Below are 25,901 nucleotides of genomic sequence, written 5' to 3' on the forward strand. Positions count from 1 at the left end.
GGCTAAAACACGAGAGAACACGAGAGAATATATGTAACACCTTTGTTTTTTAATGTGATAACGCGACGTACGTGATGTGTGTGATGCGCGGTGTGACGTCATCGTGCCTGAGTGTACCCTCTGTGCCGCGATCTCGTGTTTCTCTTCGACCAAATGATCTGGCAATAGCAATGGAGAATGAGCAGGAGATGGCAGACGTGATGGAGGAGAGTAAGGTGGTGTTTGGGAAGCATTGCCTGATGATGAATCTGCAGAGGATGAAGGAGACAATGGGAAAACAGAAAGCCTCATGAAAGAATTTGAAATGCAGACCTGCTCTCGACGGGGAGTACTCCCATCTCAATATTTCACTCGACCAATCATATTGTATCCCTCGATCCTTGCTCCCTCGAAGCGTGCGGGTGGACGGAGGGCTTCCTCGCGCCGGAGCTTGGAGCCGCGTGTGGACGGTGGACAAGACGACGGACAGATACCACATTTCCCCACACGAGGTTTTGGACAACTGCTGGGCTCTTGGAAGCTGAAGGCCGCATTGGACTTGACGGTAGGGAATCGAAAGGAGGCCGTCTAATCTGCTCGCCTCACGCTTGTTGTGTTTTCGACGCGCGGCGTTCTACACCGCCATTTTGGACCACTTCCCGCATGAGTGGCTACCCCAGTTTCAACAGCCGCCAAGCTCCTGAAAGTACTCTTTGGGAAGCCAAGCTAAGTGCCGGCTGAAGGGGTTTATTTTCATTTTATCTTTCCCTTGACACCACCCCCCCCCCTCCACCCCCCACTCTCCAGAATTTCCATGTTTTAAACGTTTCCCGGTGTGTACCCTGGATAAGAATAGGTACACCGTATCCCTGCGTGTCGTAAGAGACGACTAAGAGGGTTGGCGTCAGGAAGGGCATCCGGCCATAAAAAGATTGCCTCAAAAAGAGAACCATGACAATTACAACTACATATGGGCAGGGTACAGCCCGAAGTGGAGATCGGTTTCTGAGGTTTGGGACATGGAATGTAGGGACAATGACAGGGAGATCAGGAGAAGTGGTGGAAGTATTGGTCAGAAGAAGAGTGGACATATGTTGTGTGCAAGAGATGAGATGGAAGGGAAGTGGTGTGAGAATGGTGAAGGGTAGGCAGGGACAGAAATACAAGTTTGTGTGGCAAGGCTGCCCGGAGGGCGTGAATGGTGTTGGTGTCCTGTTTTCTGAGGAGTTTGTAGACAGTGTGGTGAGTGTGACTAGAGTGAGTGATAGGTTGATGATGGTGAAAATGATGATTGGAAAGCTCTTGGTGAACGTCATCTCGGGATATGCTCCGCAGGTTGGTCGAAGCGATGAAGAAAAGGACACGTTCTGGTGTGCGATAGAGAAGCTGATGGAAAACGTGAAAGATGAGGAAGTTGTTGTGGTAGGAGGAGACCTAAATGGACATGTGGGAAGGAGTATGGATGGTTTTGACGGAGTTCATGGGGGTTACGGATATGGTGTGAGAAATGGAGAAGGTGAAAGGATTTTGGAGTTTGCTGATGGAGCTGATTTGTTGATTTGTAATACTCAGTTCCAGAAAGAGGATAATAAGCTTGTTACATACACGTCAGGTGGGTCGACGACAACCGTTGACTACCTGATGGTGCGTAGGCGAGATAGGGGGCACCTCCGGGACACAAAGGTGATCCCGGGGGAGGAGGCTGTTTCACAGCACCACTTGGTTGTCTGCGACGTAAGGGTGAAAGGTGCGAGGAGAGCTCGGCGGGTGAAGTACCAACCGAGAATGAAGGTGTGGAGGTTGAAAGAGGTGACAGTAAGGGAGGCATTAAAAGAGAGGCTGAGTTGAGTAGGGTCGAGGATGATGTGGTTGAGCTTGAAAGTGGTTGGATGTCAATGAAAGCTCGTCTGTTGGGAGCCGTTGGTGAGGTATGTGGATGGACAAAAGGACCACCGAGGCACTCGGAAACATGGTGGTGGGATGATGAAGTTGGAAAGAGGATTGACGTGAAGAGGAAGAAGTTCAAGGAGTGGCAGAAGGCGAAGGGTACGGGAGCAGAAACAGCAGAGCATGAAAGTTATAAGGCAGCCAGGAAGGCTGCAAAGAAAGAGGTAGCAAAGGCGCAGGAGGCATGTAGGAAAATGTTCGGAGAACGCTTGGATTCGGAAGAGGGTCAGAAAGCAGTATTCAGGATTGCAAAGCAGATAGCGAAAGAGAGGTGTGATGTGATGGGGGTGAGTTGCTTGAAGGATGAAGTGGGACAAATCGTTGTCGACCCAGATGGAATTAAAGGAAGATGGAAAAGATATATGGAAATGCTGTTGAATACAGAGAATGAATGGGATGGCAACATAGAGAGTAACCCTGTTTTAGGACCGGCAGAGAAGATAACTGAGAAGGAAGTTGAGGAAGCGATAAAAGCAATGAAGGGTAGAAAAGCGGGAGGGCCGACGGGAGTTGTGGGAGATATGTTGAAGGCAGCAGGAAGTTGGGGTGTGAAGAGAATGACAGAGATCTGTAATCTGGTGGTGAAAGAAGGCCGCATTCCAGTGGATTGGGAACTGAGTACCCTCGTCCCTCTATACAAGGGGAAAGGTGACCCTCTGGAGTGTGGCTCATACCGAGCGATAAAGTTATTGGAGCATGGAATGAAGGTATTGGAAAGGGTGTTGGAGAGGAGGATAAGGAAGAAAGTGAAGATCGACGAAATGCAGTTTGGATTCATGCCAGGAAGAGGAACGACAGACGCGCTTTTCATTGTGAGGCAGTTGCAGGAGAAGTACATGGAGAAGAGGAAGAAGTTGTTTCTTGGGTTTGTTGATCTGGAGAAAGCATTCGATAGGGTACCACGCAAAGTATTGACATGGGCATTGAGGAAGTTAGGAGTGGAGGAATGGTTGATCAGAGTAGTGATGGCAATGTACAAAAGAGCGCGCACAGCTGTAAGGACGAAGGACGGGAACAGTGGTGAGTTTGAGGTGAAGGTGGGAGTGCATCAGGGGTCGGTACTAAGTCCATTACTATTTGTAGCTGTGATGGAGGTGCTGGCTCAGAATGTAAAGGAGGGTTTACCGTGGGAGTTGTTGTATGCAGATGATCTGGTGTTGATTGCGGAAAGTATGGATGGACTGAAGGAAAAGATGACCACGTGGAAGGAATGTATGGAGACAAAAGGTCTGAAGGTGAATATCGGAAAGACGAAGGTGATGGCAAGTGGTAAAGCATGTGGTGAGGTGGAAAGAACTGGGAAGTGGCCCTGTGCTGTGTGTAGGAAGGGTGTCGGAGTGAACTCCATTCAATGTACAATGTGCCCTGAGTGGGTTCATCAAAAATGTAGTGGTCTGAGAGGGTCATTAACCAGTGTGGCAGCTACATTCAAATGTAAGGTGTGCACAGAGGGAGCTGCAGATGGAGGAAATGTTGAGTTGGATCTTGGAGATGGCGTGAAGCTGGAAGGTGTGAAAACATTTTGCTACCTCGGAGACATGCTGAATGGAGAAGGTGGATCAGACTCGGCAACGGTTGCTCGAGTGAGATGTGCATGGAAGAAGTTTCGGGAACTGGGTGGCGTGCTGATGATGAGGGGAGTGTCGTTGAAGCTGAAGGGAAAGGTGTATGCTGCATGTGTGAGAAGTGTTATGATTTATGGGAGCGAGACATGGGTAATGAACGTAGAGCAGCAACGAAGGTTGGAAAGGGTGGAAATGCGAATGGTTCGGTGGATGTGTGGAGTATCGTTGAGAGAGAGGAAGACAAATGATGAATTGCGAAAGATGATGGGAATAGAGCCTGTGATTGATGCTGTGAAGAGGAACAGGTTGAGATGGTTTGGTCATGTGTTGAGGAAGGATTGAAGTGACTGGTTGAGAAGAGTGATGGAAATGAATGTAGAAGGAAGCAGAGGACGGGGAAGACCGAAAAAGACTTGGCTAAAGATGGTGGAAGAAGAAATGCGGGCAAGGGGGTTAACAAGGAGAGATGCAGAAAATAGGGCAAAATGGAGAAGATTGTCATGGGGACCGCAAGGCTAACCCCCGCTCTAGCAGGGAAAATGGCCTTTAAAATGCATGTTGTGTGTGTTGTTTGTTTTTTAATGTAACCTTTATTTGGGATCAAATGTTACAGTGGCTTGACGTTTACATCTAACATTGGTGAAGGCATATCTTTCAACGTGTCTGTGTCAAATTCTCTTTTCGAGTTAAAGTCTTTGGTATGACTCATCCAGGATCGAAATCGAACCACCAACCTCACAGACTGAGTAAACCCTCGAACCACCACCTTTTTGCTGAAGGAAGCATGTGCTACTGCAAAATATCCTGAAGGTTAGGAGTATTCGCCTGGTGTTGGCTGAACAGTTAAGGTGGCTGGCTCAATATCATAAGGTCCTGAGTTCAAAACCACTATTGGAGTTCCTGATGAGTCATTAAACCATAAAAAGCTAGAACACTGTTCAATGTTCATATAGTGTTGTATATTCTTCTTTTATTTCTCATTTTATTTTGCTTTGTTTCAGAAGTTAATACAATTCTAGCAACTGGCAAGTACAAGATTGATGGAAAGGAGCTTCACATTGAGGCTCTGAATGGGTCCAGCTTTGACATTGATGCTTATCATGTGAAGCTGGAAGGTCTGGATGAAAACACACCATTAAAATTGGTCACATCGTTCATAGAACAGAGCAGTGGATGCAGTCACCTCGACTTTAATGTGGATTATGCGAAAAATGGGAAAGCAGCTATCATTACTTTTCTTCAACCTATTGGTGAGAAATATTGTACAGCACAACACTTTGTATGAACTTTGCAGCAGACTTGGCATGTGATGTTTGTTTTGAAACGCTTTGCTGTTCTTTTTCCTGATTACTTGAAAATGTTTGAACTTCCACTTCCGGTTCCTCCGGTGAGGTCGTGTTCTTCCAAGCTCTCCACGTCATCATAGTTAAATATTTTCCCCTTTGTGTTTTTGCCAAATATCTACTGTTTATTTTTATGTGTATGTGTCTCCTGTGTGTTTATAGTTAGATCTCGGTTTGTAAATCGTGCATACCTGTGTGTAATAGTCGTTTTGTAAACGCTGCGTTTGGGGCCTGGTCCCTCGAAGCTTCCCTGTCTCCTCTGTGGTTTTTGTTGTTTATTTACGTTCATTCTTTCACTGTATTTCCTTTTTCTTTTCCCGCCATACTTCCCCCCGAACATCGTACCCTTTGTTTAAAGTCTTAATACAAAAAAAAAAAAAAAAATCTTAATAATAATTTCCCTCTCTCCTCGTGGCTTCTCTCCCCAGACCGCGACCATTTGTTGTCCCACCTCGCCCGTTTTCTCTCCTTCCTCCATATCTCAATCCTCTCCAGCCGATACCTTTCCAATTCTAGTTTTCACCATACTCCTTCAACCTATCTCATTCTTCCTCCACTTTCACCTAACCTTCAAACAAAAAAATATATTGTTATGTGCTCCTCCCCGACCCCCTGGTCGCGGTGTACCTCCGAGCCCCGAGAGGAGTCGCGGCAGAAAAATGTGTTATTCTGTGTCAAAAATCAATGGTGAAACCACACCAATTGTTACTAACAAACAAATATTGTATTAAAAATCACACAAGAATAACAGTACATCAATGATAGCATTCAAAAGTACAATCAACATATATCTTATGATGGTACCATCAGCTAATATCAGGTAACTCACTGTGCTCCAAGTAAGTGAAAAAAGAACATTCCCCAATGTCACTATATTTCCGTCTTCGAGCTCAAGTTGATCCCCTCCAGCGATCGTCAGAAAGATGTCGAATCCAAACCCGAATCCCGTTCAGATGACAGGCCCAGTCACGCCGCCAAAACTGCACAAAGGCGTACGCGGCCAAGGCGGCAGAAAAGCGTCACGTGGCCAAGGCGGCAGAAAAGGGTCACGCGGCCAACAGCTGCGAAAAGGCGCACTCAAGGCGACTGGGAAATTCACACCCTCGGTAATGAATGTTTTACCGCTCCAAATCGGCGAACCTCAGGTTTGTCTTCAAAATCCGCGTTGCACACACACATCCCAAATAGACAGCTGAATGGTGAAAATGGCTGACGCGAAGCAAAGACCTTTCGCAATGAGCAAAGCGCGCGAGTCAAAATGGCCGACGGCTCGTACTCGAGACGTAATGACACAACGATGATTCCTCGGAATCCAACGCCAAACCTGACATGCAGGTTGATCAGTACAGCGATAACAACCCTATCGCAGGAATCCCTTTCCAGGAAACCCAAAGTTCACTCGTGACTCTTGCTCGACAACATTCGCTCAGGACAAAGAAACGACTCGCTTCTTCTCCGACTTCACTCGCTATGCCTCCTTTCTCCTCGTCTTCTTCCGGTTTTTCGTCCGGTTCCCGATCCGGTTTCCTGTTTCTTTTAACATTAACTTTTAACTTTTGAAACTAGAAATATCTTTGCCCTTTAAATGACAACAATAATAATACATGGAATCGGAAATATTTACAGTGGATGCAAACCACCACAACGGAAGTGACGAATCCGTAACAATATGTACAAATAATTTAAAAAGTTGGCTCCTCCTCCCGTACTAATACAATTGCTTATACACCTCCCTATTCCTTCGTTCTCTGCTCACCTGGCTGTCAATCTTGTATTCTTCTGTTCCTCCTTCTGAACCTGTTCTGGAATCCTTCATCCCCCTTCGCCCTGACCTCAGGGAATTTTCCCAGATAGTTTTCACGGTTTTGTTTTAAAATGTTTAAACTTTCCCCTGCAGTGTTGCATTCTGTTGTATATTATAACACGCTTTTCTTCTTCCTCTTTAAAAGGCTGTCTTCAATTTGCTCATCAAATCACTCCATTTAAAAAAAAAAAATTCAATATCTTGCAGTTCTTCCTTTCGACATCTTACTACAATTCACCAAATGTCCCTCCGTCTGTCTGTCCGTCCATCTGTCTGTCCATTCGAAGGTACCGCATAAATGGCTGAACCGATCGCAACAATATTTTGGGTGGGTAATCCTGGGATCTCCTGGAGTAAAATAGGCTATATTGTTTTTCCAATTTCAGCTTTGCCTCCAGCATTTTCAGGTTTAGACTCCCGTATAACGTTCTTTTCCCGGGTGCCGCATAAACGGCTGCACCGGTCGCTGCACAGCTGCACCGATCAGACTCCAACAACCAAATCGAATCGAATCGGATAAGCTAACAGATCGCTGTCTCCATCGATCTTTCCAAGGCCGTAATACCTATCGGCTCAAAGTCCTTTTAACTGTTGACATGGTAGTTTTTACAATGAAGGAAACATGTATCGGGAGTACATACGACATAGCGATTGTGAATGTGACAGCTCTGAGGCATCTTTTGCTTTGCATCGCAGTGACGGTGAGCACCAACATGGCGGCTGTGAGATTAAAATCTGGCTTCAAGCCCCCTCACCACCCAAAGCCTTCAACCAGACATATTAACACGCTCCTCCTCCTTCATTCCCGTTCTTCAAAGCAAAGTGGTAAAAATTGTTGTATCGCCATTATATATAACTAGCAACGGTACCCGCCCTAAGGGCGGGGCTTAAATTGGGGGGGGGGCGTGATTTATATAAACATCCGTTAAATATCACACGCAAATCATCAAAATCTAAACAGTATTTTTTTAAATTTCAATTTCAAAAAAACCACATCACTGTTCATATCAGTAAATATTATTCCATGGTGTTTCAAATCGTGATATCAACTGTACGCTTTTCTTTAGGAAAAAAAATGGAATGATTTTGTACCTCTTCTTCAGCTTTGAACTTCAGGATAGACGACATTGCTGATAAAAGTTCCTTTTCTCTCTTTGAAGTTTTTGGAAAACATTTTTATATTGTCACTGCTGCAAACGCGACGCCATGGCATTATTCAGTACATTCATTCATTCATTTAATGATCATTAAACATTATTCTTACGCTCATTAAACGTTCATTAAACATTAAACGTTCATTAAACGATTACGAAAATAAAAACGAAAAGCATTACAAAATTACGTTCATACCGTCACATCAAACACTACCGTGAACGCAAACATCATCACAAACGTTACGTTACGTAATTCAAACCGTGGACACATGGAATATTGGAGAGCCCATTGCCCAAACGATTTGTCTACAAATACTGTTTAGATTTTGATGATTTGCGTGTGATTTGATTTAACGGATGTTTATATAAATCGTTTAAAATAAAATAAAAATGCCTTCAATTTCTGATATTTTGCCTTTTCATTTGGGCCTCCCAATTGAAGCCCTGCCCGCAGGGCTGGTACCAATGCTAGTTCTCTAAACTCACCTTCATTCCACCCCTCCTCTAACGTTTTCAAAGGGATCTCTGACTTTGCAATAAGAAACTCATTTTGCTCATGTGATTTGATATCACAAGAAACTCATTTTGCAATAAATGTTTGTTTTCCATTAATCGTCCAACACTTTCTAAAATCCCAACTCACCCCTCCTCTCCTAAACTCCCCCCCCCCCCCCACCCCTCTCCTCCTAAACTACCCCCTTGCCCTTACACTCCTAGACTCCCCCTTTACCCCTCTCCTTCAAAACTTCCTCTCACCCCTTTCCTTCAAAACACCCCCTCACCCCTCCCCTTCAAAAGTCCCCCTCACCCATCCTCTTCAAGTCTCCTCACCCTCCATTTGTCTCCAATTCTCCCCTCTCACCCCTCCTCCTCAAATCTGCCTCCTTCCCACTTCCTCTCACTTCCAACTCATACCTCCACCTCCTCCAACCCTCTTCCTTGTTATGCCCCCCACCCTTAAAAAAAAAAAATCACTGCACCTCATCCCATCACCATCAAACCTTTTGTGTGCCTCATCCTCCCCTTTCTCCTAACTCTTCTGTAATCTCCAACACACTATCAACAGCTCTCCCTACCTCTTCCTCTTCCTCTTCTTACCCTGCCCCTCCCCTGCCCTCCCCTGTCCTGTATCCGATGTTCCCCCTCCCTCTTCCTTCAAGGTATGGACCTCAAACAACCGGGGCCTTCTTTCAAACCTAATTGATCTCTCCTTACAGGTTGCTTCTGACAAACCAGACTTAATCTGCTCAACAGAAACTTTCCTCCTTCAAGATGTGTCTGATTCCTTAATATCTCTACCTTGTTACTCCGTCTTCCAGTATGATAGACCTGAGCCTCCTCCTGGTGGCGGGGTTGCTACCTTTAACAAAAACTCTCTTCCTCACTCTCATTGCACTGCCCTCTCTCTACCACACCCCCAGGAGTACCTCTGGCTGTGGCTTCCCCTCCACTCCCACCTTTAGTTCATTTCTGTGTTGTACCGACCAACAAACAGTGATGACTCCATTTATATCTCACTGTCTGACAACATGGACCAACTTCTGTCCACTCATACCAAATCTCTCTTCCTCATATGTGGCGATTTCAATTGTCATCATGCCAGCTGGCTGGGTGTGCGTACCTCTCGCACCAGCCATGGCACCTCAGCAAAGGACTTCTGTGACTCAATGGGACTAACACAATCTGTCAATTTCCCAAACTGGATCTCATTGAACAGAGCTTCTTCTCTTATAGACTTGGTTATGACAAACTTCCCTGCAAATGTCTGCTGTTTGTCATCTGCTCCAATTGGTTCATCTGATCATTTGCTTGTTAAAGTGGGCATCTCTCTGGCCATTCTCAGAGAGCCTCCTCAGCGACGACGAGTCTGGCATTTCACTCAGGCCGACTGCCATGGTCTTCAAGCATCCATCAATCATCTGAACTGGTCGCACATCTCTACTGCCTCCGACATCAACTCATCATGGGAATTCTTCCAAAACTCTGGTGGCGTCTGGTCAAATCTGTTTCTGGTGTTTGTTCCCCCTCCATCCCCTCCCTTACTTCAAACGGCTACACAGCTGACACTGCACGTGAAAAAGCTGAATGCTTCAACTTTGTGTTTGCCTCAAAAACTTGTGTCCCTAAACCCATCTCTCTCTCTGTACCCACCTTACCCAGTCGTACGCATCTGCTCCTGGAATTTGTGTCCTTCTCAACTGACAATGTGGAGAAGTTTCTGTCAAACCTCGACTCCGATTCTGCAACTAAACCAGAGAGCATCAGACAACGGGTCCTAAAATCCTGCTCTTCTGCTCTATCACACCTTCTCTCTGTTCTCTTCACCCTCTCTTTTGCTCAAGGTCATCTGCTATCAGCTTGGAAATCAGCCAACATTACTGCTTTACACAAAAAATGTACAAAAACAGATCCTTGCAACTATAGACCAATCAGTCTGCTCCCAATAATCAGTGAGGTCATGGAATCCATCATCGCTTCGCATATCAAATCCTTCCTCTTCTCCAATGGCTTGATCTCGGGTCATCAATTTGGATTCAGACCAGGTCATTCTACTCTGGACATGCTACTTCTGCAGATGAAAAATTGGTAAGAGACCGAGGACCCTGCCGGAATGTACTTTTTTAAAAATCGGCCATTTTGGACAAACATGGCGGCCGAACCACGTGACCGATGACGTCATCATTATTTGTTTTCTAAACAAATTCCTAGATTATGCTCAAGAAATTGCATCTTGATCGGATGAAGTTTTGTACTTGTCAAATTATGACATCATAATGGAGGCACCTATGACAACATTATTAACATATTTTATTCCCCATGGAGAGTTCTTTGCAATGAGCCATGTCTCAATTCTTTCTACTAGGGCATGCCCGTACTATATCTATATCTAAAATTATATCCCCCCCCCTCTATTTACATGAAATGGTTTGGTCCAAAGCGAACGGCTTGCGAGTACGGTGACAATCCCCCCCCCCCCCCCCCCTCTATTTACATGAAATGGTTTGGTCCAAAGCGAACGGCTTGCGGAGTTTGGTAAAGAAAAGAAATCGCCATAGCGTGCCCAAACGCGCAGGAAAGCGAAAGAATCGCAAATTTAAGGAAATGCCCGTACTTCCGTAAGGAAGAGAAAAAAAATGAAAAGGAAAAACATTCCAAACCGCGAGGGAAAACAACACGGCACGTCGACACAACAACGTGTCCTGTGATTGGCCGTACGTGGCTGCCAGTAGCTGCCCCCCAAAAAAAGCTTTCACCGTCCGGCGACTGAATTTAAGGGGAAAAATAAAACGCTCTTCGCTTAAAACAACGCCCTTCGCTCTGACTGAATTGGGACAATGTTTTTATGTTTTTAATTGAATTACTATCCGTAATGGCGCACGCTCTCACGGGAGCTCCGGAAGGTCATATATCGCAGTTACGATGAATCGCAAATTAGTTTTTATTAGTTTTATATTAGTTTTAAAACATAGTTTAACGCCAACATAGCGCCAACATAGTTTGCAAACGTGAAATAAATGAATACGCTCTCAAATGTGCCATCCGAGGCAGAGTGTGTTCGCCACGTTCGGCACACGCGATAGCTCGCTGCTCTCTGATTGGTTGAATCGTGTTTTGGACATAGCTCGGTAAGTAATTGTCCGATTAATATGAAACCTTGAAAAGGCACATCCTCGGGTCCCCAGCAATATACCTGGCAAGTTTAAAGTATATCGGACCCGTGGTTGTCGAGAAACAGCGGTCACAGACAAACAAACAAACAAACACAGAGATTACTGGAATTATAGATAGATTCAGCACTTTCGGAGATATAGAGGTGCAAAGTTTTTCGTTTTTTTCAAGATGGCGGCCGAACCACGTGACCGATGACGTCATCATCATTTTTTTTTCTCCACCAGTTTATGCCGAAATGGCGGTCAAGAAATTGCATCTTGATTGGATGAAGTTTTGTACTTGTCGAATTATCGAAATATGATGTCATAATGGAGGCCTTGGGCCGAGAGAGTTAAAAATTGGGCACAGTCTATTTATTCCAGGGCAAGACAAATATGTGTGTAAAGATTGGCGATTCTATGTGCAATGGTGTAGATGTAGTACTGCATATAGACAGACAGACTGACCAACCAACCAACATACTTGTCGGAATCTTTTCCTGCAAGTAACAAACAGACAGACAAACAGATGAAAAATCGGTCAGAGACCGAGGACTTGCCGGAATGCACTTTTTTATCAGCCATTTTGGCCAAATATGGCGGCCGAACCACGTGACCCGATGATGTCATCATTATTTGTTTTCTAAACTAATTTATTCTTCGATGATGCTCAAGAACTTTCATCTTGATCGGATGAAGTTTTGTACTTGTCAAATTATGACGTCATAATGGAGGCACCTATGACATCATCATTAACATGTTTTATTACCCATGGAGAGTTCTTTACAGAGCCATGTCTCAATTTTGTCTATTCAGCACTTTCGGAGACAAAGAGGTGCAAAGTTTTTCGGTATTTCCAAGATGGCGGCCGAACCACGTGACCGATGACGTCATCATGTTTTTTTTTTTCTCCACCACTTTATGCCGTCATGTCGCTCAAGAAATTGCATCTTGATTGGATGAAGTTTTGTACTTGTCGAATTATCAAATTATGACGTCATAATGGAGGCCTTGTGCGGAGAGAGTTAAAATTGGGCACAGTCTATTCCAGGGCAAGACAAATATGTGTGTAAAGTTTGGCGATTCTATGTGCAACGGTGTAGACGTAGTGCTGCGTACAAACAGACAAACAAACCAATCAACATACTTGCCGGAATCTTTTCCAGCATGTAACAAACAGACAGACAGACAGGGGTGAAAACATAACCTCCATCTACCTTTGGTGGCGGAAGTAAAAATTGAGACATGGCTCATTGCAAATAACTCTCCATGTGGAATAGCATATGTTAATGATGATGTCATAGGTTTCCATTATGACGTCATAATTCGACAAGTACAAAACTTCATCCAATCAAGATGAAATTTCTTGAGCATCATCTCGCGATAAATTGGTGGAGAAAAAATATAATGATGATGTCATTGGTCACGTGGTTAGGCCGCCATATTTGTTTTAACACAGCCTTAAAAACCACTGAAAACATGTCCTGGCGAGGGTCTGCAATCTCTGATTGCTCTTTCTCGTTTATTGTATGTGTTATGGGTCCGTTCATGTTTTCGTGTGTAATGCGTTAGCTCTTACACGAGCCTTGACTCTGTATACAAAATATATATTTTAAAATTCGAAGATTTTTCAAGTATATTGGATTTTTTCAAGTATTGTTTGCTTGTTTTTGTTTGTCTGTCAATCTGTCTGCTTGCTTGTTTGTCACTCACCTTCAAGTCACAATTGTAAACCTATAATCATGAAAAACTACTAAGCTGTAGAGGTAGTCACAACTGAGAAGCCAACTGATTTTAGGTCAAAGGTCATCTTGAGATCAAATTTCTAAAATCGTTATTTTTCATCCGATGGACTTCAAAAATTTGAAACAGCATCTGCATATTGATTCACTGAATTGGGAAACCAATTATTTTTGAGGTCAAAAGGTCAAAGGTCAACTTATGGTTGAACTTCTAAAATCATACATTTTTCTCTGAAAAATTGTCAATTTTCATCCTTTTAACTTGGAATTAAACAGCAATTGCATAGTGCCCCACTGAATGGGGAAAGTAACTATTTTTGAGGCCAAAATGTCAAAGATCAACTCTCGGTCAAACGTCTAAAATCATCAATTTTCATCTGAAAAATTATTAATTTTCATACGATTAAACCGAGCTTTGATTAAGATTGTCAACTTAAATCTTAATGATTAAATCTTAATCTTAATGCTGGGCCCTGTGCTTTTTCTGGTCTTTATCGATGATCTCTCCGACTCTCTGGAAAATCCTCTATCTCTTTGCTGATGACTCCACTCTCTGCCGCTCCATTCCTCTTCCCTCAGATCGGCAGTCTGCAGCCTCCTCACTCTCTGAAGACCTGGACAAAATCACAGACTGGTCAAACATGTGGAACATGTCTTTCAATCCTGACAAATCTCACACTCTTACTATGTCTCTCCGAAAAGATCGACTGGACAACCCTCCCATCTACTTTCTCAACAATCCTCTCCAAGAAGTTCTGTCGCTCAAGCTTTTGGGTCTCACCATCTGCCATGATCTTTCTTGGGAAAACCACATTTCCAAGCTGGCCTCCAAAGCCAGTCGCCGACTGGGCATCCTCCGTCGGGCGAAGTCCTTCCTAGGCACACCTGAGTTCCTCACCACATACAAGGCTTTCATCCGCAGCTCAATGGAATACTGTTCTCCCCTATGGGCTGGTGCTCCTGCCTCACACCTGGCTCGGCTTCACGCTGTTGAATCCAAAGCTTTCAGAATCATTGGAATCTCCCGCGATGAAGCTATCTCTGAGGGCCTTTCACTCACTCACCGCAGGCAGGTAGGTGGTCTTTCTGTCTTCTACCGACTCCTCTCCGGCCTTGCTCCCCCAGCTCTCTCTGTGCTCTGTCCCCCAAATATTCCTACAGGTCGCACAAGATCTGCCAGCCACCCTCTGATGGTTAAACTGCCGAAATCTCGGCTCTCTGCTCACCTTCACTCTTTCATTCCTCTTTTCTCCCGCCTCTGGAACAAACTCCCACACTCACTTCAATCACACTCCTCCCTCCAGGTCTTCAAAACAGCTGTTCACCACCATCTCTTATCTTCCCCCATCCAAAACCTTGATCTTTTCTACCCCCACTAATTCACCCCAGATCCACCTTGTTTGAAATTCCAACTTCTTTCCTGGAAGTCTTGGCAGTGTCCATATGTTTTATACCTCTCCCACCCCCCCCCTTCCCATGCCCCCCCCCAAAGCCCTCTCCCTCCCACAGTTCTCTCGATGTCTCCATGTCTCTCGGTCCCTGCTCTCAAATGTTGCGTTTGTGTCCTTCCCCCTCTCTCCCCATCTTGTCTACCGCTCCCGATGTTATTTGTTTTGTGTGTCTGTCTTTCTGTGTGATTAATGTTCGCTCTTTCACGAGCCTCGATCTTGTATACAAAAAATAATAATAATAATAATATTTTAAAAAATGGACACTTTGATGTATCCATGGCAACTTTGTTCAATGTGTGAGTATGACACTTCGTCCTCCTGTTAAGTTTGGTTGAGATTGGATAATTATCGACCAATTGTATTGCGGTCAAAAATCCTCAAAAAGACAGACAGGCTGTCTGACGATTTGGATTATGAAGACACCAAATTATTTATTTTGGTATTATTTACTATGAAGATGATTGGCAAACTGATAAAGAATTGGTGTTGTGTTGATCCATGCCTGCACTTGTTTTCCCAGCATGGAAAGGTTTTCAAAAGGCCTGCTCAAGTAGAAAGCTCCATAATCGAGATATATTGGCGACTCCAATGCAAATGACAAAGTGGTTGTTTGTAGAAGGACTTCCAAGCAGCATCACCATGGCAGCTCTACATCAATATTTCCAAAGAGAAGCAGAAATCTGTGGTGGAGATATCAAGAACATCTTAATGACAAAGGACAATCAAATGGCATATCTGCAATTTGACAGCTCTGAAGGTAAATTTAAATCTCAAAATGTTATTAATATTTTGTTATGAGATGTTCAAATGTGAACTGAAACCTTCCACGAAACTCAATGAAAGAAACATTTTCCTTCCTCAATGAAGGAAACAAGTGTCGTGCTCTTAATTTTTCGAATCATCTTCTTGGCTTTATTCCTTTTGCTCTCAAGAACTGCAAGTTGCACACAAAAATCTTCCATACGAAACTTTTCCATTTCAGCTTTGTTTGTTTTTTCAGTTTATTACGACACTCATGCACGACGTTTTAATTATTATTCGAAATCCCTTTCTACATAGAGCTGTAATTTTTATTTTTATGATAATTACCTCCACCACGGAAGGTTTACAGAGGTTATAAAAGGTGGACGAGGTTATGTTTACCTTCTTACACCAAAGGTGGACAGAGGTTATGTTTTCACCTCTGTCTGTTTGTGTGTCTGTCTGTTTGCCTATGAGCAGGATATCTCAAAAGATTATGGATGGATTCAGACAAACCTTGGTGGACAGCTTGGTTAGCTGTGTGACAAGGACGAATTGGTTTGATGTTGGAGAAGATTCGGATCTGGATACGAGATCTGGATTCGGATCGGGAAGTGATTCTTCGCTATTGAAAGACACAAAAATGATACAATACTGTATAACACGACACCTCAAAACATTATGGACAGATTCAGACGATAATTGGTGGACAGGTTGGGTGTCTGCCAATGACGAATTGATTCGATTTTGTTGAAGATCCGAAGACTATAATTTTTAAAGTGATTCTCGCCATTGAGAGCGAGGTCCAAAAACGATATATAGCATGATATTTCAAAAAGTTATGGACGGATTCGGACAAAATGAGTGGATGGACGAGATGGTTAGGTGACAAGAACAAGTTGATTAGATTTTGGTTAAGGTCCGGATGCAGATCTCGCCGATCAGTGGGATACAAAACATCAACTGTTCAGCCCGTTGGGCAATGTAATAAGATGAATCCAAGTCTCAACTGAGGAGATGACCAGTTTTAATGAACAGCACAGCAAGCCACGTCACTCGGCCTTCACGTTGCAGTCAGGGTGGGGCAGCAGTCAGGTTTTTCAAGCTGATCATTTCCAGGGGCTTGTGGTCACTCTCGACAACGAAGGGCCGACCGGATAGGTAAGTGTGGAAGCGTTCGCACCCGAACACGACGGCTAGCATCTTGCGCTCAATGTTGGCATACCGTTGCTCCACCTCGGAAAGGCTCTTTGACGCGAAGGCGATGGGCTTGTTATCTTGCATCAGGCAAGCCCCAAGGCCTTTTGTGGAGGCATCGACCTGTAGTATTGTGGATTTGTGTGGGTCAAAGTAGGTTAGGCAGGTCTCTTGGCAGATGGTGTCCTTGACCTTTTCGAAAGCCTGGCTGTGGCTGGCTGTCCATTCTAGTTGCTCCGATTTCACCAGTTCCCGAAGGGGGGCTGTTAGATCAGACAGCTTTGGTATAAAGGGGCCCATGTACGTAATGATACCAAGTGCCTTGCGAAGTTCACAGACGTTTTTCGGGTCCGGTAAGCTCTGGATTGCGTCCACTTTTCCTGGGTCTGGGTGGGCACCTTGTTGGTCAAAGATGAGACCAAAAAAATGAATCTGTGGCTTTTTGATGCTGCACTTGTCGCTGTTGAACTGCAGGCCGAATCAGGCAACTGTTTTCAAGAGGTGGTGAAGGTTTCGGTCATGTTCTTGCTCCGTTTTGCCGTAAACGGCAACATCATCAGCAATGCCGATGACACCTGGGCATTCCTCAAGAAGTTGGTCCATCTTGGCTTGGAACACGTCCTGGGACATCACCAGTCCAAACGGCATTCGCCGGAAGCAGTAACGGCCATATGGCGAGTTGAAGGTCATGAGCAACTGGGAGGGAGCATCGAGCTTGATTGACCAGTACCCATTTTTGGCATCCAGCTTGGAGAAAACCATTGAGCCTGCAAACTTGTGCGTCAGCTCTTCAAGCGTGGGAGTACGGTGGTGACACCTCTTGATGGCACGGTTCAAGTCCTTCGGGTCCAGGCAAAGCCTACGTTTGCCGTTTGCTTTCCGCACATAGGTGAGGCTACTGACCCAGTCTGTAGGCTTGTCGACCTTCTGTATGATGCCCTGTCTCAGCATTATGTCCAGTTCTGACCTTACTTCGTCTATCATCTGGATGGGGCATCGACGTGGTGCATGTATTACAGGGGGCACATTGGGGTATACCACGATGCGATACTGGCCTGGGAAGTTTCCAATGTTGTCAAATTGGTCTGGATACGTGCTCAGCAGGGCGTCCAACGTGTTAACTGGCTTGTCACCCGTGCAGTTCTCCTTCACTGAGCAGTGCAGGGTGAGGAGTTCAAGGTCCCAACAGGTGGGCAGGCCGAGGATTGTGGGGCCAGCGGCCTTGACTACGAAGAACTCTGCATCGACCCACTCGGTATTCCTTTTCTTGCAGGGGACGACCAGGGTGCCAAATTGCCGAATTTGCGAGCCATTGTAGGCCGTTAGTATTGTCTGGGGTTTCTCCTGAATACGACCAGGTAGCGGCAGCCCAGAGGAGTCCACATTTTGGGGATACATTTGTCTGTATATCCGAAGGGGCAAGGTATTGCCCTCTGCCCCATTATCGACCTTGACTCTCAGGGAGTGAACACCAGCTCGGTCAGGTAGTGAAATGGCCAGGTCCGTGAAAATCTCTCGCCGGGAATCCATGGTCTGGCTGTGGGTTTTGATGGTGGTGAAACTCAACGTGTCGCAGTCCCCGTCGGGGTCTTCATCTCTCCCCAGGGTGTGGATGGGCGTTTGGGCGAAGGATTTGTGCCCTCTGGTGTCTGGGCGGGTTGTCTGCCGGCCTTGTTCTTGCCTCGCTCTTGAGAGACAGATGGCCTTCCAGTGGTTTTGCTTTCCGCATGCCTCACAGGTTGAGCCCCATGCTGGGCATCGGTTTCGGGGCTGGGGTGGACCGCTGCCACCATGTAATAAGATGAATCCAAGTCTCAACTGAGGAGATGACCAGTTTTAATGAACAGCACAGCAAGCCACGTCACTCGGCCTTGTATCTCTCACCCGGTCTGCCAGCCCCCGCGCTCCTTCGCATATGCCACGCCCCCCGCTCACATATTCATATGACAGGCAATACCGTCTAGAACAGTGTTTGTCTGTCCGTATGTCCCCAGAAGGGTACACCAATCAGAGCTGAGGATCTGGTCACATGACGGGGAAGCATTTTGTAACCATTATAGTTGCATATTTTACGAAAAGGAAATATAATAACCTTCTGTGGAACGTTTTGGGTTCCCAGCTGGTGTTGTAAGGTTGGTAGTAGGTTTCAGAAATTCCTCAATACAATTATGATTTTGAAATGCAATCGACACAGATCTTGCTCCCGAATCTGGAAGTGAACAGATTATGAAGGTTCGCTGGTTTTATAATATCTCAATATATATCATCATTTAACATTTTATTTTGATATATTAATACTATAGTGCTAATTTGTGATTGGAATGATGAATGATGCTGTTTGGAATGAAAATATAGAGAACGTGCTGTCAATGCCTGACGTTCAACTGAAGGTGGCACAGGAATGTGGATTTTATCGGTTCATCGTTGGCCATTCACCGTTTTTTAACCAAGTCATTCACGAACCGGTTGTTGATGTCTGAAGTCAAAAAAATTCAAACTCCCCATACTGCTATCTATTGTATCCCCATACTGCAAACTGGTATCCTCACCCAGGTCATCCTATCCTCTTCAACTAAAGTATGAAACAAACTCTGCTACGGACGGCATTGTTAGACTATCCATCCTCTTTTTAATGGATAACATTTAGAATCTATAATAAATAACATTTTAAAGCCATTTAGAATCTTAATCCATCATTGTTTCCTCATTTGAGTCTCATCCTTCCTATTTCATCGTCAGTCATCTGCAGTGATTATGCACTATAAAAGATCCAAATCATCCTGACAGCAAATTTTAAATTGACCAAGGGTTACATAATTAAGGTTGTAGCGCATTCATTTGCCCCCCTCCCCAAGGGGGTTTTCTTCCCCGAGCAGGTTTTCCCCGCCATTGCCGTCAATGGGTTGCGTGTTGAGGTGTATAGCCATATTAAGTTAGCTTTATCGTGGCGTTTTTCCAAAGAAAAAGATTTATCGTGACGTTTTTCCAAAGACGCTTTTAATAACAAAATTAATGATAATCGCATATTGTTAATGTTATTACAAAACAATATGAATACTACTAATGTCCCGCTTCCCTCAAGGGGTTTTTCTGGTGAGTCAACGTATATAAATAGCTTATTATGGCGTTTTCGTGGGAGCAATGGCCTCCACCAGAAGTAATGAACATTATTGAACAGTCATGAATATTATGAACCACAAACACGTATGATTAGCTTTTTAAACAGTCGCTAATGCTCTTTATAGCACTAAATTAAGAAATTTGGAGGAATCCCGACATGTGTGAGGTAAGTTTTACCTCCAGAACTGAGTGAAGATCTCATGTACTCTGGGTACCCCATAAGTGTTGGGTTAATAACATGACCCTTCCTGGCGCTAACGTGGCGTTTTTCGTAGTGAACTTTTGAAACTTGCTCCTTCTGTTTAAAACGAAACTGAAAGGGAGAAAGCTCAGGTTGGGCTCATTTACCAAGCAGCTAGCTTGCGCTTGCCAAGCCGGCCGTTCCTTAACGGTTTCGAATGCAGTGCTTGTTCGAATGCTTAAACCACTTGGCGATCTCTCCAGAAGGAACTTGGTAAATGGACACGCACCCAAAGTTATTGAGACCCGACCATAGATCGACTGTAAGCTATTTACCCCAAAGAGGAATGACCATTCCTGCCACTTCCATAGTGAGTGGGTGTGCGAGTGGTGTCAATGACAAAATTCATTTTAAAAGGCATTATAGCAAGTTCAATTTTTCTTCACAGTGCATGGAAATATGTCTATGGTAGTTTGACCTTGCAGGCTTTTACATGTTTGCATTAGTTATATCCCCCACCTGTGTGTATTGCAATATTTATCACTATCACTAACATTTGTATTTACCTTGCAGGTGCAAAGCAAGTTTTGGCGAAGAAACATTGCCTTGAGCAGACAACTCTACAGATGTATCGATACAACATTGAAGAAAATATTGTACTTTGTGGATGTAGAACTGTAGATGTGGAGTTTCCAAAGAAAGTGACATGCCATATCGACCACAACATCTTGAAGTTGATGTTGAAGAACTCCGTCTTCACAGAATACATTGAAAGAAAATTTGGGAGCATTTCTGCACAATTGCTATTTTACCGGCCCACGTCAATTGATGTTATACCAAGATTTAATATTGGAACAATATCCTCTTTAAACCTTTCCCAGCACTGGAGGAGTGCTGTCCATAAAATACTTGAAGAAACTATGAGCAGATTTGGTGAAAAAACATTTGCTGTCAGTCATCCCGAGGTTTGGAGCAGAGCAAGGGAAGAAATTGCACCATTAATGGATAATTCAAGAATCATCAGTTTTGATTTATCTTCACTGAATATACATTTGCATGGTGAAGTGAAGGATTTAAGGATTACTGGTGAGAAATTACAAAAGGCAGTTGAAAAAGCTCATCAAGATATTCAGCTTGATCCCAATTACATCGAAAGAATCCCACAACTGGAATTTTCAACACTAAATTTCAACACCAAAAAGAAAATCTCACTAAGTCGTAAAACAAAAGATTTCAAATAAAAGTCTGAAATACAGCAAACTACCAATGAGAGGTTCGAAGAGAATTCCATCACTGCATTCATCACTTGTTCAGATGAAGTTTTACTGCATTCAACAAAAGATTGTTTGGAGATTGCAGAGACTTTCTTGGGAAAATTGCGATCTGTAAAGAATGTTAGAAAGTGCCTCATTCCAAATACGGAGAGAATATGCACATAGGAGCACACCTGGAGCAATATTCTCAAACTTGTGGGGTCACCCCACACACATATATACCCACACATACATGCATTCACACACATATATACATACACACACATACGTACACCCACACACATATAGACACACACACACACACACATATACACACACACACACACACACACACACACACACACACACACACACACACACACACACACACACACACACACACACACACACACACACACACACACACACACACACACACACATATACACACACATACACACACACCCACATATACATCCACACACACACACACACACATATATATATACACACACATACACACACACCCACATATACATCCACACACACACACACACACACACACACACACACACACACACACACACACACACACACACACACACACACACACACACACACACACACACACACACACACACACACACACACACACACACACACACACACATATATACACACGCACACACATATATATACACACACACACACATATATATATACACACGCATGCATATAAACACACGCATGCATATAAACACACGCACACATATATATACACATACACACGCACACATATATATACACACGCACACATATATACACACACATACATGAGAGCTAATGATGACGAATAATTCTCAAAATGGTTACTGTCGGTTGGAAATGGGACTGTGGAAACAATTCCTGACTCAGATTTAATACGACTGCCTGATCGTATCTGTGTAGAAGACAACATTTCTTTAGCAGAGGCTGTTTTCGGTAATTTGAACGAAATCCATTCAAACTATGATGCGCTGGCACAACGAGCCGTGTTGTGTCCAAAGAATGAATCCACATTTGTGATCAACGATGAGATACTGGATGCATTTCCTGGGGAAGAAAAGACGTACTTCAGCGCTGATTCCATTGTCTGTGATGACCCTGAAGAGGCACTAAATTATCCTATGGAATTCCTAAATCAATTAACTCCTTCTGGAATGCCATTGCACAAACTTCGTCTCAAAGATGGTGCTGTCATCATGTTACTCCGTAACTTTGATCCGAAACAGGGACTGTGCAATGGTGCAAGATTGGTTGTTAAAAGATTGTTGTCAAACATAATAGATGGAGAAATAATTTCTGGCAGTTACAAAGGAACACGCACATTTATACCCAGGATTAGTATTGCACCTTCCGATACAACACTACCATTCGTACTCAAACGCCGTCAATTTCCAGTTCGTGTGGCATTCTCTTGCTCAATAAACAAGAGTCAAGGTCAAACATTACACAAAGTTGGGATTTACTTACCAGAGCCCGTCTTCAGCCAAGGCCAATTGTACGTTGCATTGTCGCGTGCTAAACGATTTGAGGATGTCAAGGTAAAGGTAGTCAGGAATGGCCAACAGGGAAAAATTGATGGCCACAGTGGAATCTTCACCCGTAATGTTGTTTACCCGGAGGTCCTGCAGTGACACCATTCAGGCAACCAAAGGAGGGCACGAAGGAGAATAGTTAATTACTCCGACACATTTAGCTGCGGTGATTGAACAGACCATTGCTGCTGTTTTGATGCTTTTTCACTGCTGTTTTGATGTTTTTTCACTGCTGTTTTGATGTTTTTTCACTGCTGTTTTGATGCTTTCCAATCCTGTTTTGATGCTTTTTTTTTACTGCTGTTTTGATGCTTTCCAATGCTGTTTGGTTTGCTTTCCAATCCTGTTTTGATGCTTTTTTTTACTGCTGTTTTGATGCTTTCCAATGCTGTTTTGATGCTTTTTTTTTACTGCTGTTTTGCCGTTTTATTTATATAAAAATGTCATTTCCCCAAAAAAATCTCAATGATTTTTTGTTGTTGTTGTTGCATACAGGACCGAGGCTCGTGAAAGAGCTAACATTTATCACACAAAAAATCAGACACAAAACATATAATAAGGGTAGCGGTAGACAAGATGGGGAGCGAAGGGGAAGCACAAACACAACATTTGAGAGCAGGGACATCGGGAGATCTATGGGAGGGAGAGGGTTTGGGGGAAGAGGCGTGGGATGGGAGGGGGGGATGGGGGGGGGGGGAGTATAAAACACAAGGACACTGCAAGGACTTCCAGGAAAGAAGAACTTAACATCCCTCTCCTCCAAATATGCGAGTAAATGGGACAGCTGCTTAACATCCCTCACCTCCAAATATGCGAGATAATGGGACAACTGCTTAACATCCCTCTCCTCCAAATATGCGAGTAAATGGGACAACTGGCTTAACACCCCTCTCCAACAAATATGCGAGTAAATGGGACAGCTGGCTTAACATCCCTCTCCGCCGAAAGGACGGTGTACTCGGTGCAACGCCCCACATGCCCACACCAAGTGGTTGTTCAATCAGGTTGAGAATCAAACACAGACTTTAAAACATGAGTTCACTACCTTTTGACCCTCCTGCCAAGATCATCAATATTCGATGTATAATTAACATTTCCTTGAGTACTCCTGCGTCAAATTTACATGCTGCACCACAAAATAATTTTAATTTGACACTTGTAAAGAACTTGCACTGACGTACTTTATTATCCAATGTTGGTGATTAATAATATGCTGCAGAAGGTTTTCGCAAAAAAAAAAAAATAGCCTAACTTTAATTTGATGGAAGCTTTGATACCAGTGTGATATTTTGCTTATTCATGACGGGCAAAACAAACATCTTCATACAGCAATACAAGACAAAGGTATAAGAGAGAAGAAGGTGAAAGCGAAGGCAATAGATGAGGGCAAGCGAGCAAGGGCATAGGGCAAGAAGAAGAGAGAAAATATTGGTCCTTAAGTGTTTTTCTCGGCTGTCTCGTGACGTCACCGGCGCTTCTCCTCCACTCAGCGGTCAAACATGACCTTGTCCAGTTATCCACCTATCAGCGTGCAGTCCACCTTTGACGTCTGCGGTGGTCTTCGCCAATCGGAGCGCTGCTTACTTCTCGGCCTTCTTTCCACCAATCCGCGGGAAGCTTCTTGCCCCGCCCGTGGCCAATTACAAGTCCTTCCTTTCTCCGTCCTTCCCATTGGTCAACTCCCGCCCAATAGCGAGTCGCTTCTTGCTCTGCCCCAGCCAATCACGAGGCCTATGGGGCGTGTCTTCGGCCTGCTTGAGTATGTGTGCTTGCCAGGCGGGATTGTTAGCCCTTGTGCTTGATGCCTGGCTTCCGGTTGGGTTTTATTGTTTATTTGGTTTAATTAATGGGCATTTAAATGTGGGATTCTAACTGGTGTCTATGGTGTGGTGCCAAAAGGGACAACAGATAAATCACATAGGGTAAGACGAACAGGGATAATCTACCCTTATGCCCAAGGCTCTTGACACCACTATTTTTTTTTGAAAGGGGCAACATCCGTCCGTGCTCGTTAACATGCCCTGCCCACTCGTGGCAGGGACAAATATACAACTTAATCCGAACACACGGTCTACACAGGTCCTCCACTTATTGTACATCGAAATGGTTCTTCTCCACGGCAATCGGAGCATGATACCTACACAAATCTACCTGACTCAACATATCACTAACCCCACAAACATACTTTAGTTACAAGATCGACTTCACCTCAGTGTGGATTAGTACCTGCACATATAATACTTCTTCAAAAATCAAATTTTGATTTAATTTATTTAATCCTAGGGATTATCTAGGGAAATCCTAGGGATAGGGATCCTAGGGAAATAAAATTTAATCCTAGGGAGGTTCACCGGGGGATTAAGATCTCCCAAGGTGACGGGTGGCCGAGCGAGCTTACTTGCAAGGCGTTCAATCAACCTACGGCGGTGTTAATACGCGTGGGGATGGAGGGCAGCGAGTGCTTACCTGCACAGTCGGATGAGGCACAGGGTTTCTCCGATCCACCAACAATTAAATGGGACAGGACATGGAATGAAAGTTCAACAGATAAAGGATTTAATAAAAATAATGCCAGGGAACAAGAAATGTGCAGTACTAAAATTCCTATTTGGGGCACCCCCACATGGCCTCGTAAAACAGCACAAGGGGATAAATAACTGAAAGCAATAAATGTGTGTGTAATGAATGTTAGCGGGTACTCAGCTCTGGTCCTCTTGACAATCTGGGGTCGTCACAGGCCCCATGTCCCTGCGCGGGAAAACACGCTTTGGCGCGAAGCTGTGTTCACTGCCACGCTGACGCAAAGTGAACAGGCCCTCGTTCCGTCCTCGCCCCACGCTTCACAAAGCCCTGAGGTCTCTCAGGCGCACACAGTCGCCACAAAGTCAGCACCAACGAATCAGGGAAAGAATGCGTCCGCTCCTCCATGCAGCCAGGAACAGAATGCATGTGAATGCCACTGCCAAGCGCAAGCCTGAAATGCTACAGCACACAAGAAGTACCCAGCGCAAGAGGGAGAGCACAAACGGTGACCACTTGCAACCACATCCACGAAGCAAGAGAGGGAATAATGCCGGGACATGTCCTTTTTAGCCTAGGTCTCAAACGTTCCATGATGACGTCCGTGCATGCTCCAATCAGCGAATGCCATCTCATCGCTCCATCGCCCTGAATCATCACCTTTCGGGGTGGGACCT

The 25,901-nt window shown here is 44.4% G+C and overlaps 1 protein-coding gene across 1 annotated transcript in view; it reads left to right on the top strand.

The window, feature by feature from the left end:
* Positions 1-24,110, top strand: part of LOC137431565 (protein mono-ADP-ribosyltransferase PARP14-like) — a 36,527-nt gene extending 12,417 nt beyond the window's left edge. The window contains exons 3-7 of the mRNA XM_078782722.1: positions 4,493-4,741; positions 15,156-15,392; positions 20,448-20,960; positions 21,189-21,268; positions 23,985-24,110. Of these exons, the coding sequence (XP_078638848.1) occupies positions 4,493-4,741; positions 15,156-15,392; positions 20,448-20,960; positions 21,189-21,268; positions 23,985-24,110 (1,205 nt within the window). The remainder of the gene's footprint in view (positions 1-4,492; positions 4,742-15,155; positions 15,393-20,447; positions 20,961-21,188; positions 21,269-23,984) is intronic.
* The last annotated feature ends 1,791 nt before the right edge of the window (positions 24,111-25,901 follow it).

Source organism: Myxine glutinosa, chromosome 7 (assembly GCF_964187855.1).
Source record: "Myxine glutinosa chromosome 7, kmMyxGlut1.1, whole genome shotgun sequence".
Taxonomy (NCBI): Eukaryota; Metazoa; Chordata; class Myxini; order Myxiniformes; family Myxinidae; genus Myxine; species Myxine glutinosa.